This window comes from Corvus kubaryi, unplaced genomic scaffold (assembly GCF_017639235.1).
Source record: "Corvus kubaryi isolate FWS band 111438036 unplaced genomic scaffold, C.kubaryi_AGA036_p1.0 125, whole genome shotgun sequence".
Taxonomy (NCBI): Eukaryota; Metazoa; Chordata; class Aves; order Passeriformes; family Corvidae; genus Corvus; species Corvus kubaryi.
In genome coordinates, this window is record NW_024580660.1 from 1,167,062 (window position 1) to 1,179,161 (window position 12,100).

Sequence of the window (12,100 nt, forward strand, 5' to 3'; positions counted from 1 at the left end):
GCAAAGTCATTCTGTGATCCTCAGGACAGCCCCACTCGCTGCAGAAATCTTTCCCCTTTGCAAAGGAGTCATTAAAATCCTTCTAAATAAAGCTATTGTTGAAGGCTGAAAATGCACTTTCTCTACGGATGGGTGTGGATTTTAATTTTGTTGGATCTTCACTCAAAACCAAAATTACAACGAGCTGCTGAAAAATACATTTGTCCAAGAAAGAGCCTTGGGGCTCTACAATATTTCAAGTGGAAACATGGCAATTATCCTCTTCTATTTAAAAATTTAACTATTTATGAGTTGATAGGTCAACAACAACAACAACAGCAAAAAAAGATCAAGGTACAAAATGATTGAAACTTCACAGCATCTTCCAAGATTTAAATGGAAAAAATTAAATGTGCTAGAACATGAGACAGTAAATACCACAGTTTCCACTGTTTTCTTCAGGCATTTCCTACAGTAGTGAGAACTGGGCCAGAAATACAGAAAGCACACACAGACCCTTGCACAGTTTTCCTTTCAAACTGTTCTGAAACTGAAACATACACATTTGCAAAAGAATGGATGGAAATCCACTTCAAGGGAAGTTAATTTAATTAATGTGTTTTACACTGTCATTAATCACCCACCTCCCCCATGTCTCCAGTTACTCTCTTCTTACATCTCACTATAGGTATTTTAACGTAAACCACTTTGTTTCTTACCAAAAGAGGAGCCCAGGGACAGGACTGTTACCTTGAAACACTTTGTAAAGCCAGACCAAGCAAAGTAAACCAGGAAAAATGAATATTGAGCCTTTCCAGTTGTTCTTTCTGGAGCAGAATCTAATCCTTTTAATGACATTTTTTGGTGCAGAGTTAAAGTGCTGGAAGTGCGCTGTGAGCTACTCAGACGTTTTCATGTTTAGTGACTATTGGGGTTACTGCCAGCAAGCTGAACTGCAGCTCTCTGTCAAGCTCTGTTTAGAATTCATCCAAGATAAGGTTTCAGGATTTACATTTAAAATTCCTATTTGTAAAGGGAATAACTCACAGAACAAAATTAATCAGTGCTGAAAAAATTTGGGTAAGAAAAGATTTGGAGAAGCTAGAAAACTCCACATGCTCTTTTCATTTAATCTTCCTGTATCAGTGCTAATAACCTTATAAAAATAACACTGGATTCTACGTTGTCCCTTAAAATCCAACCAGGATTTGACCAAGCCATTGACAAACTTGAACACAGCTGAGCACACACACTCAGAGGACCCGCTAAAAATCCACCTGATCTCAAGGAGTTAAAACATCCTAAATTTTCATGAACCAATTTGACTTTCCACCGAAACCATCCCATCCTGCTCTGAAGCTGAAATTCCAAAGGCCCTTCTTCACCTTCATGCTTTGCTCAGAGTCCCTTCAGCCCACAGCTGTGTGGGGTCACCCCAAGCCAGCAGCAGCACTTCAGCTGTATTCAGTTGCAAAATGCCTGACTGGTGGAACTTGTTTTTTTGGCCATTGTTCACAACCAGGGTTCTTCTGGTACCTCCACAGCCTCGGGGAAGGGGAGAAAAGCAAGGCACTGCATGTGACCCAGCTGCTGGAAGAACTCCCAGCTAAGTCTGCAAAATTTAGTGTACAATACTACAACCAGCTACCAGCCCCTTTTTCTTGCACTCACAAGAGTGAGTTTTTACTGTTCTGTCTGAAGACTTACTGTGTTTATAAAGCTGTTTGCAGACCAGCTCTACACTGGGTGCACAGAGCACCCCTTGGCCAGCTGCACTCTCACCTCCCTGCTTTGGAAGCCATGGGATTGATGCTCATCCCTGGTCATGTCTGTGTCACTACGATGACTCCAGTGAAATCTGGAAACAAAGTCAGTGTCTTCACATCACAATAAGGCCAGTGCTAAATCTCAGTCATCACGTTAAAAAAAAAAAAGTTTGTTTGTTCTGCCTTTGTTTCCATGACAGTAAGAAGTGCAGAGAAAAGTCTTCGATTAAAAGGCAGAAATCCTTGTTTACATACAAAGCCTCGGGTGCCTTCCAGAAAATAAATCTGTGTAAAGTGTTCATGTGACAGCAATGGTCTGAACAAACCCAGAGGTCAGGCCCAGGCCGCTGGGGATGCGGCGATTGACTGCCCCAGCTCCCCGCAGTCCCCCGGGATGAGGGAATGAGGGAATGGGGAGGAGGCCCCTGGCAAAGATCTAGGTGTAGGTCACCACTGCAATATGCCTCCTACTCCCTCTCAGCAAGGTCCCAGCCCAAACACCTCCTCGCTCCAGGCAGGCAGAGAAGGCGGCCTGCCCAGAGGATGGAGAATTGTGAAAACCAAAGACTTGATTGTGTGGGTTTCTTACCCTGCCTTACTTACCAGTCCTTCTCTTACTACTTACTTACTTCTCCCCCAAAAGCAGATACTCTGGATCATACCACCTCCTCGTACAAAGACACAATTTAAGACTTAAAGAAGGGGGAAGCATCCACGGAACACGGTGACAGCTTCTGACACCCACCTCGAGCTCCTCCAGCACCGGGCTGAGCTGGTGAGAGCTCAGAGGCTCACCAGCAGTTACTGGTACCTGGCAGCTGCTTCCCCAGAGGCTCCGAAACATAATAAAAACAGGGTTAAGCACCGAGAAGAAAAAGAATAGATGAGCTAAATTCTTACAGGACTGACGTAAGGAAAATATGGAAGGAAAGGAATGAAGGGCAGTATGGAAACAAAACTATGCAAGATACATTTAAATTCCCCGCTGCTGAGTGTGCTTTTGAAAGACTCAAGGGGCTGGACCCACCTGCCCCATGGCCATCTGCCCTCTGATCAGAGGCACTCACCCACTCACCCAGAACAAGTCGCCAGCTGGGACCACTGGACATCCCCACTGAGGAAGAGGTGGATACTGAACACCCCCAGAGCCAAAACCTCCTGCAGCTGGCAGGTAGAATACGGCTCCTTTGCTTCCCATCTTCTTTTAATCCATCATAACACTGTAACGCCACCACTGACACCAGTGCAAATCTTTTAGGTCTGCAGACTGTAACCCCAAGCAAGAAACACACAGGCACAAACTGAAGACAAGATATATATGCATGAAGATTCAGGGCACTTCCCAGTCACTATTATGATTTTCCCTGCTCAGAAGACCCTGCAAAGCTTCTACATAAATCGATCAAGGCCAAAACCTGTGCACAGCAAAACTTGATTTCACACATGAGAACTGCTCCTGTCTCACAGCAGCATCAGCTGCAGCTGAGCACATGGAGACAAAGATAACGAACACGGTTCTCCCATCAGAAAAAAGGAGATAAACAACAGGAATTGTCTTTCTTAATGCATGACAGCCTGCTGAAATACGCCTTAAAGCTGAACTTGGCAATAAAAAAAGGTGTTAATTTGATCACAGGGCACAGCACTATCCCTCAGGGAGCCAAACCACTGAAAAACAACAGTTGTTATCACACCAGCGATTTACAGAACAAACAGACACATAACCAAGTAAAATATTTTATTCTTTGTAAAATGGAGCTGCGTGGAAGATGTCAGCTACTACCAACCCTGAAAGCAGTTTTTTTGTCCTAGCAGAACTGCAACATTCTAAATAGTACCAATAACTCCTGGTTCATGTGAGCCTTTAAAATTAGGCTTATTTGGAAGGAATTCCAAAAAGGAAAGGGATCTTACAACCTTACTCAGATGAATCAGGAAGCCACCAGAAATTTGCACAGGAGTGAGAATAAGAACTGGATATTATGTACTAAAAAGCAAGTGCACTCTGGGCTGGGATCTGGCCTGAAACAGACTCACACACGCCTTTGTTTCCCTGCAGTGAGCTCATTCCCACAGAGGTTCCTCCTTTGCACAGAAAACAGACTTACAGTGCTAAAATATAACAAAGCCCCATAGTTTTCTGAGGCTAAAAGCCTGCAACACTAGTGGAAAGACAGCCAGCTAGATTGCAACCTTCGGGTATCAATAAACCTCACAGGATCACAAAATTAAGTCAGAAAAAGTGAACACAGCAACAGCTGTCAGTTCTCACATAGGAAAATTTCTATCATGTTATTCAAATATTTGCAATCTATTACAAATGTATTGATTTCATGCAACATACAGCGATTGAAAAGAAACAGTGCAGGGAGCAAGCTGCTCAGATTTATCCATCATCTAATGTGTTTCCACTGCTGCCAGTATTTGCAAAGCTTAATAAACCTCCTTAATCAAAGGTGTAGCAACACACTCCCATGCTTTCAAAAGTGCAGAAAGTCTCTTACCTTGCAATATTGCCTGGCCAAAGCACTTCTCCACCTTGTTGCTCATGAATAATTCCAGGAAAGGGGCTCAGATTTATTTTGCAGGTTGATACCTTCATTAGGCTACCATCCAATACCCCCCCTAAATAAACCAGCCTGTAACTTGACTATCTAGGAAGAGACTTGGAAAAAAAAGTTGGAGCAAGGTTGTTTTCCAACAGAGCCCTCCACATTCAGCAGCTCTGAGAGACACTGGAAAGTAAAGCCTAGCTAGAAGGTGATCATCAGAAACTTCCCCTGGAAAGAAATCTGATCCCTCAACAAAATTAACCTCTGAAGTGCTGAAAAAGCGAGAGGTCAAGACTTTCTGCTGGGACTAGGTCATCTGTGAAAGCTGTGCGCTGATGGCAGCAACCAGGCAGACTGGTGCCTCCGGATCATGTACCGTATCCCACCAAGTAAAAGCTCATGTCAGCAGCCCTGGACTTGGAGGTACTAAATGGCACTGTTTGATCTCAGCTGAAAGACTGCAATCTCTAAAAGCATTTTTCCTACTCTGCTTCCATAGAGGGATTCAGCAATGTGAATGCTGAAGCAAGTATTGTTTTATGTGAATGCAGCAGGAGACATACCTAAAATGTTTTAATACAAAATATTTGGAATACTGGTAAAAAAAAATTTTTTTTTGGGGGGGGGGGGGGGGACGGGGAGTGCTGGTGTAGAAAAACATTTTCAATAGGAACGGTAATAAAAATAGCAATTTATCCACTGGTATCTGCAGCAAAGACCTTAAGAAACTGAGGTAAGATATGCAATATTAATCTGACCTCTTTATTTAGCACTGTAAAGTAAGGGGGGCTTATTACTTCCCTTTATTTCAAACAGAATAGAGGTGGCTATATATAAATACTTGGTTGATAAAAAATTCTGGTGGTTAGCATTCCAAACTCTTATTTTAGTCTAATACAAATACTTTCTGACAGGATTATTCCAAGATCTCTGCATTCTGATAACATGTGGGATTTTTTTTTTCTTATATGGGAAATCACACCAGGTCTATTTACCATGAGTAGTAGTGCTCAGAGGCAGTAATGATCCTCATTCTGCACGAACAAAACCCATAAACCTTAGAAAACCTGCAAGAGACTGTGAGAACTGGAAAGCTGGTCACTTACAGTCCATGTGGACTCATAACTCATGGAGTCTCCTGTGTGCTGAGGGGCACTGAGTCAGAAATGACACGTGTACCCCAAAAAGAGAAATACCAGAAATAGAGGAGAACACAGTGGTGTTGGATAACCATGGCTAGTCTGGCATGGAAGGCAGCACTGGAGCTTGGAGTAGAAGACTACTGCGAGGAGTCAGGGAGCCCAGGGGAGCGTGGAGAACCACAGGACTGGCTCCAGGTGACTTGAGCAGAACGGAATCGGTGGGAGGAGCGCTACAAGTGTGAAGAGTCGCTGGAATATGCAAGCTCATCTCCACTATTACAGCGAGATCTGTTCACTAAGCAAGAAACTACACTTCCAATCTATGCAGGATAGATTTCTGTTGCCAGCAAGATCACCAGCAAGGGATCCTGTTATGGAAAGGAGATGGGAAGCCTTTAGGATGGAGGAAATGGAGAGGACATGATGCTGTTGCCTTAGCGTCACCTCAAGAAAATTATAAATCACTCAGCCCAAAACCAAAAAGAAGAGTAGGAAAGAGTAGTGACAAGTCAACGATACCATTATATATTTATTAACTCGAGTACCTTTGTCTTAAATAAAACACACCTTTTAGCACAACACTGTAATGTTGGTTGAAAGAGTTAAAATGCAAGAATTCAAAGGTTATAAAACAAAGACTTTGTGGAGATATTCTGCTGCCAAAACCTTCAAATGAATGAGTCGCAGTCTGAGCTTGCCTTTCTACGCTGGAGTCTGTATTTTAGTGGCTACTGTGTAACCATGGCAACACAGAGGACGGGTAATTTAGAGGCTGGTGGATGTGACAACTTGCAATTTAGAACAATGCCAATAATAAAAGTGGCTTGGGAAAAGCATCATTTAACACAAACGTTTGTGGTTTAAAATTAAAAAGGCCTGTTCACTTAATTTTAAAAATGTTTTGATTTTTTTTCATCTGGATGATTACTTATATTATGTTAGTCTGGTGATGAAAAAAGGCAGAAACATAATTCTTGTGCTTTTTGGTTCACCTGCACCTTAGAGTGCAGCCAACCCACCCCCTTCGTGATGTGCACATGCACAAATACAAAGCTGCTGATGTCACTATCTTTGCTGAAGAATAGACAAGAATCACATGGCTTTTTAAAAAGAATCCATAAAGAAAGAAGGAAAAGATCCTCATGGACTATTATTACTCCTTTTTTGCCTGTGGTGCATTTTACTGCTATCCTTTATCAAAGAATCCTGCAAACTGCTTCTCAATCCTTATTTTAATTGCTGAATAGTGAGTACAGATAACTCTCAGATATGACAGGTACTTAAAAGAATCACAACTGCAACAGTAAAGCTTTCTTTTCATCCCTAACACCCTTCCTGTCTTCCTCTAAGTACCTCTCACAAGTGATATTTCTCAATTATCTGCCCATGCAGTTGTATAGGAAATCAGGGACTGACCCGCTGCTAATGGTAAATCAGAATAGCCAGAAATATTCTAATTTTTAAAAAAATCAAATCTGAAATTGTAACCTAGGGATAAAAAGAAAACAAAAGGGACACTGCATCTGTTGAATCACCAGCTCCAAATAAAGCCAAATTCACAAGATTAAGGCACAGCACTACACTCATACCTATCTACAGCCCCATTGTCCTTCCCTTCCCTGGCAGTCCTTCCACTGCAAAGGAGGGATTTTGCAATGTAATACCCATAACGCTAAATACAGAGGGGTATTTCCAGATGAATTTTACATGTAGCAATAATCACAGTTTTATGGGTCAGGAAGTTCAGAAGATTAGTGTGTTATGGCTGCAGTGTACAAAAGCATTTGTGTTTGAAGTTTCACATAGCAATGGGGTGAGATAAACTGTGAACAGCTTTACATTAAGTTCTTTCATGGTAGTTAAAGTTGGGGAGAAGTAAAGAGACCCCAGGTATTAATTTACCTAAAGAACAGCTGCTTAGAAAAGGCTGCAAAGTGTCCTAATACTCAGTGTCATAAAATCACTGCACCTCCAATCCCATGTTCCTTCCCCCCACACCCGCGTGCTATTCCCATTAACATCAGGCACAACTATGATCCTGGTCAGAACTGAACTAAATCTGCTTGCAGCAAAAAAAAAAACTTATCAAAGAAATGCCTCGTTCCATTTTATTTGCAAAGGCCTAATCCCACAATTACAGGTTTGCATTCTAGGTTAAGGCAGCTCAGATCTTGCTGCATTTCAAATACTCCCTCGGAGAACACCAGAACGCCTGAAAATTGTGGGTTTACCGCAATACATCCATTTCCGTTTTATTTTTGTTTCTCAGTACCTGAGATCTATCAGTTAGGACCTTATAAAATGTCTGCATTTGACAACTGGAATGATTATAAAAGTAACACAAGCAGCACAGGCTGTAAAGACATCCCACTTCACAGTCTTAGGAAGCTGCTGGATAATGTGTGGCACGAGGCATCTGCCACATCTTACCCTGGAAGAGACTCCACTACCACTGGGTAAACCACTGTCTTAAAATAATCACAACAGTAATTTTTTAAATATTTCTTTTTCATTTCTTTCCTCCCAAAGGACATTAAGATTATTTAAATGAAAAAAAAAAAAAAAAATTGTAACACCAAACATATTCTGAACAGACTCAAACATGCTTTTGAACACAGTTCTACCCTTTGAACTTGACTACATGGAAAAAAATACACCATTTTAGAGTACTTTCACTGATTATCTGCATGAGAAAATAAAAGCAGGACTACAGCAGCACTGCTGCACCATTACAACTCTTACACATGATACCACAGGGCTAAAATTCTATGTATCAACCTAAACAAATGACCTTTGTGTTAAAGTAAATTTTAAAAACCCTAACAAAACAACAAAGAAGCCCATAGGTAACTATTCATCCTGAGAAGCTATTTCTAGCTAAAACCAGAGGAACACTGGCAGCAACAAAAACCCCTCAGGAGGAGGTATAGTAGAAAATAAACCCTAGCTGCTACAACCCTGTGGGTTTTCACTGAGGTTCCAAAGGGAGCTTAGAAGACAGGAAAAGTACGACTGGAAAATCAAGATCCATTTTTTTAATTCCCCTTATTCTGCTGAATGAGAGAGGCACTGAGTTTGCAGACTGATGAGGGATATCTGCCCCAAAACACTCCTTACATTCTTAAATCTCAATGGGAAGAGTCCTCCATTGCCTCAGGCTTTCCTGAGAGCAGACAATTATATTATGGTGGTGCTGTGTGGATTTATTTATTTTTATAAGTGAACACATGAAGTGTAGAATACTTTGGGGTTTTGTTTAAATCACTCAGATGGTATCACACAGAAGAAAGTAAAAAGGAACCATCAGTGTGTGCTGCTGCATCAGAATGTTTTGTAATGCACAGGAACTGGGCCAAGAGATGTTTAGGGAAAGAGGATTCTGATCCCCAGGAGACTGTGAATTTGACCAGAAAACTCAAATATGGGATCATATTAATGATTATTGCATAGTATGAGACAGACTTAGCATCCACCTCCAAGGAACTGCTTTTCACTGAGCAACCATTAAGGAATGCCCCAGCTTCCTAGAACAAGGTGAGATGCATGTCTGATGGAGAAGAAAAGATTATTTGTGTGTGTGTGATGTATGATTAAAAATGGCTTTATAACATTGTAACCTGTACTTCAAAGATTGTTTAAAAAATGCCAGTAGCCTCCACGGAGCACTCGTGTTGACACAGTTGTGAGGCATACTTTCCACCATGCCCACTTCAAATGAATAAGCACATCAGAGTGAAAAAACACAAATGGCTACTTTCTAGAAAGAAAAAAAGGAAGGGAACTGGAGAAAATCCAATAAAAATGTGGGATGCTGAACAGCAATTTAGCTTGCACATTCTTATCTGAGAGGAATTCCAAATGAATGCTGAATCCAGGGGTTATACTTGGATGATCCAAAATGTTTCTGTATTTAAACACATTACCAAATCTCAAACTCCTTGAGTGAGAACTATTATCAACATATGAACTATATACACATGTATTTGCTTTTGTATCTGTGATTTCTATGCTAATTTTTCCAGACTTAGCAAATAAACCCAACTAAAAAAATATAGGACAAATAGCCCATTAGTAAGAATGGCCAATATAAAATGGAAAAAAACCTGATCTTAAAGTGCAGTTAATGTGGTGAAACACAAGAATGATGTATCATTTCCATTGTTTTAAAAACAGTTTTCTTTACCTCCTTCTCCAAACTATAAAAATCAGTCCTCTTTCCAAAGAACCTAACACTGCCAAGCAAGATTTTAACACAAATGCCATTGACTAAGGAGAAAAATGTAATTCTTCCATTCTAGACTGCTGAATAGAATAACAGGAACTGCTACATTGCTGTAAGACTTTATTGTCTCCTGCAACCATTAAGATTTTCAGCTTGATCCCTACCAAACAGAATTATAAACTTAGTGCAGCTGGCATGAATTCTTTCTTCTCAGGACTCTGAAAAAATGCTTTGGGGTGAATCTATGACAGATGTCCATATATCATTTACAGTTTGTTTTCTGAGCTTTCTAACATCATGTCTGTGTCAACAAGCAACATAGTGCAAAACAGAAGCAGATATGAAAGAAGCTATATAAATCATAATCTAGGAGCAATGGTGAGGTAAAGAACAGCTCAGAAAGAGAGAACATTTGAATTACAGTTCTGTTTTGGACACCAGGTACAGGGCACTGTGTCAGAGGATGAATTCAGGCCCAAGAAGGATATGCCAAGTGTGATATCTACGTTACTACACTTAGATATTTCTGGCTGAACAAGCAGCTCTCCAAGTTGTTGTAGTATGATTCTGAGAAGTCCTATAAAACTTGATTTAACCTCCCCTCCCACACACCCCCAATAAAATACTAAAATCATTGCTGTTTAATCAATAGCAGTCATTAACCATGTCAGGGCACCCACTGTAAAACCACTGCTGTCATCTATATGTATCTTGTTCAGTTATGATCAATAGAGTTTACTCATCTTAATTGCTTCAGCCTTCCCCCTAATTAGAGCTATCTCTGAATTTACAGTTATTTATTGTTGCTGTGGCTGTTGTGAAGCTCACACATCCCACTAGCAAAGTAAACTAATTTATTCTAATAAAAATACAACTACTAAATCAAGCCAGCATCATTACAGTGTTTGCAAATCCTCTGTATCACTGAGCCTATAAACATTCAAACCATATAAACATTTGAACTGCATAATCAGCAAAGAACAAAGACACAAACCCTCAACTTGAAGAAAAATTATTTTCCTTTATTTTTGAGAGTCCATTTCTGTTTTTTCTAATAAAACAAAGGGATGTACTCCACCCATACAACACAAGGATGTTCCAAAGATTGTATCCAAGCCAAAAGACACGACTCTTTCTCAGGTTACCTTGCAAAGTATTTCCATTCCTTTGGATGTGCTATTCCATGTAATTTTTTTTTCTTATTTTTATTGTTTCTCTCCATCAAATAGATTAACTTGCCACTTCTAAATTCACAGTAGACTCTTAATGCAATATAGAATTCTGGACATTTCCCCTCCCTGCCCCTATTATCTATGCCTGGTTATGAAAACTAAGGCTTTTTTAGATTTGTAATCTTCCTAACACAAAACGTAACTTAATCAAACCACTCACCTACAAGACAAGTATGCTCTAACTAGTGCATACTTTAAAACAAAAGTTTCTCCTAGCTCTCAGGTATTGCTTAAAATGCTGGCAACTCTTACAGACTCATTGCTCTAGAAATAGAATAGAAATTCTTGATTAAGCAGTAAAAAAAGCCCAAGCATGGCAGCTAAGGCACTAAATTTAAACTAATATTTCAAACATTGCAGCTGACTAGAGGTGTGTCCTCCATGAAACTCCTTATCTCATAAACACCTGTGGTAATCACAACTTGCCCAGGTGAACTTCTGACCTCAGCTAAGCCCTAATAAAATCATAGCTGAAAGTCACCTGAGAATGGCCCTTCAGATTAGCGTGTGGCAGCTGTGTTTCAGAGAGCTCCTGTCAGCTTCACAGGCGCTTGACTGGAGAAATATTCCCTTGGCAGACTTGCTTTTAGCAAAAGGTCAACTTTTTAGTTACTCCACCAGTTCCACTACCCATAGACTACTTACATATAGAGAAAACACTCTTCTTGCAAGCAGAACAATGAAACCTTCTGCTTTCACTTGACCAGAAGACACACACGTTTAGACCCTGCAGTGGGACACAGGAACACTGACGGCGATAACAACAATATCGATGTGGTGAGCTACTGCATGTAACACCTGCTTTCTTTTGAAACTGAACTACCAATTCCAAACGCCTGCGCCTTGTAGGGCCCAGATTATCTGATGCCTGACATCGTTATCTGATACCTGAAAAATTAACCGGTCATGAACTTTTCCATTATATACAGTTTCCTAACAGGTAAATATTTCTATCATATACCTTATGAACTATGTTAAATATTTAGTTTGCAATGCCATATAACTATATAAGCATTTTTTCAGGGAGTAATTCTGCCCACATTATTCCACCTCTCCAAAGAGCCAAGTCCCACCTGTTTGTCCCCCCTCCCCCCCAAATCAGAAGAAAACTACTAAATTCTGTGCTCTAGTAAAAGGTACAGCAATGTTCACAAGCATGCACCTAGTAATTTTCAAACGAGAGGTTAATTATTATCATGCCTCATGG

The 12,100-nt window shown here is 40.5% G+C and overlaps 1 protein-coding gene across 13 annotated transcripts in view; it reads right to left on the reverse strand.

The window, feature by feature from the left end:
- Positions 1-12,100, reverse strand: part of NAV2 (neuron navigator 2) — a 366,859-nt gene that overhangs the window by 53,660 nt on the left and 301,099 nt on the right. Inside the window, exon 1 of one of the 13 annotated variants that reach the window (XM_042021493.1) lies at positions 4,250-4,766. The exons of the other annotated variants lie outside the window; for them this stretch is intronic. Coding sequence (XP_041877427.1) covers positions 4,250-4,347 — 98 coding nt within the window. The 5' untranslated portion in view covers positions 4,348-4,766. Of the gene's footprint in view, positions 1-4,249; positions 4,767-12,100 lie in introns of those variants that run through there. 13 annotated transcript variants of the gene reach the window in all.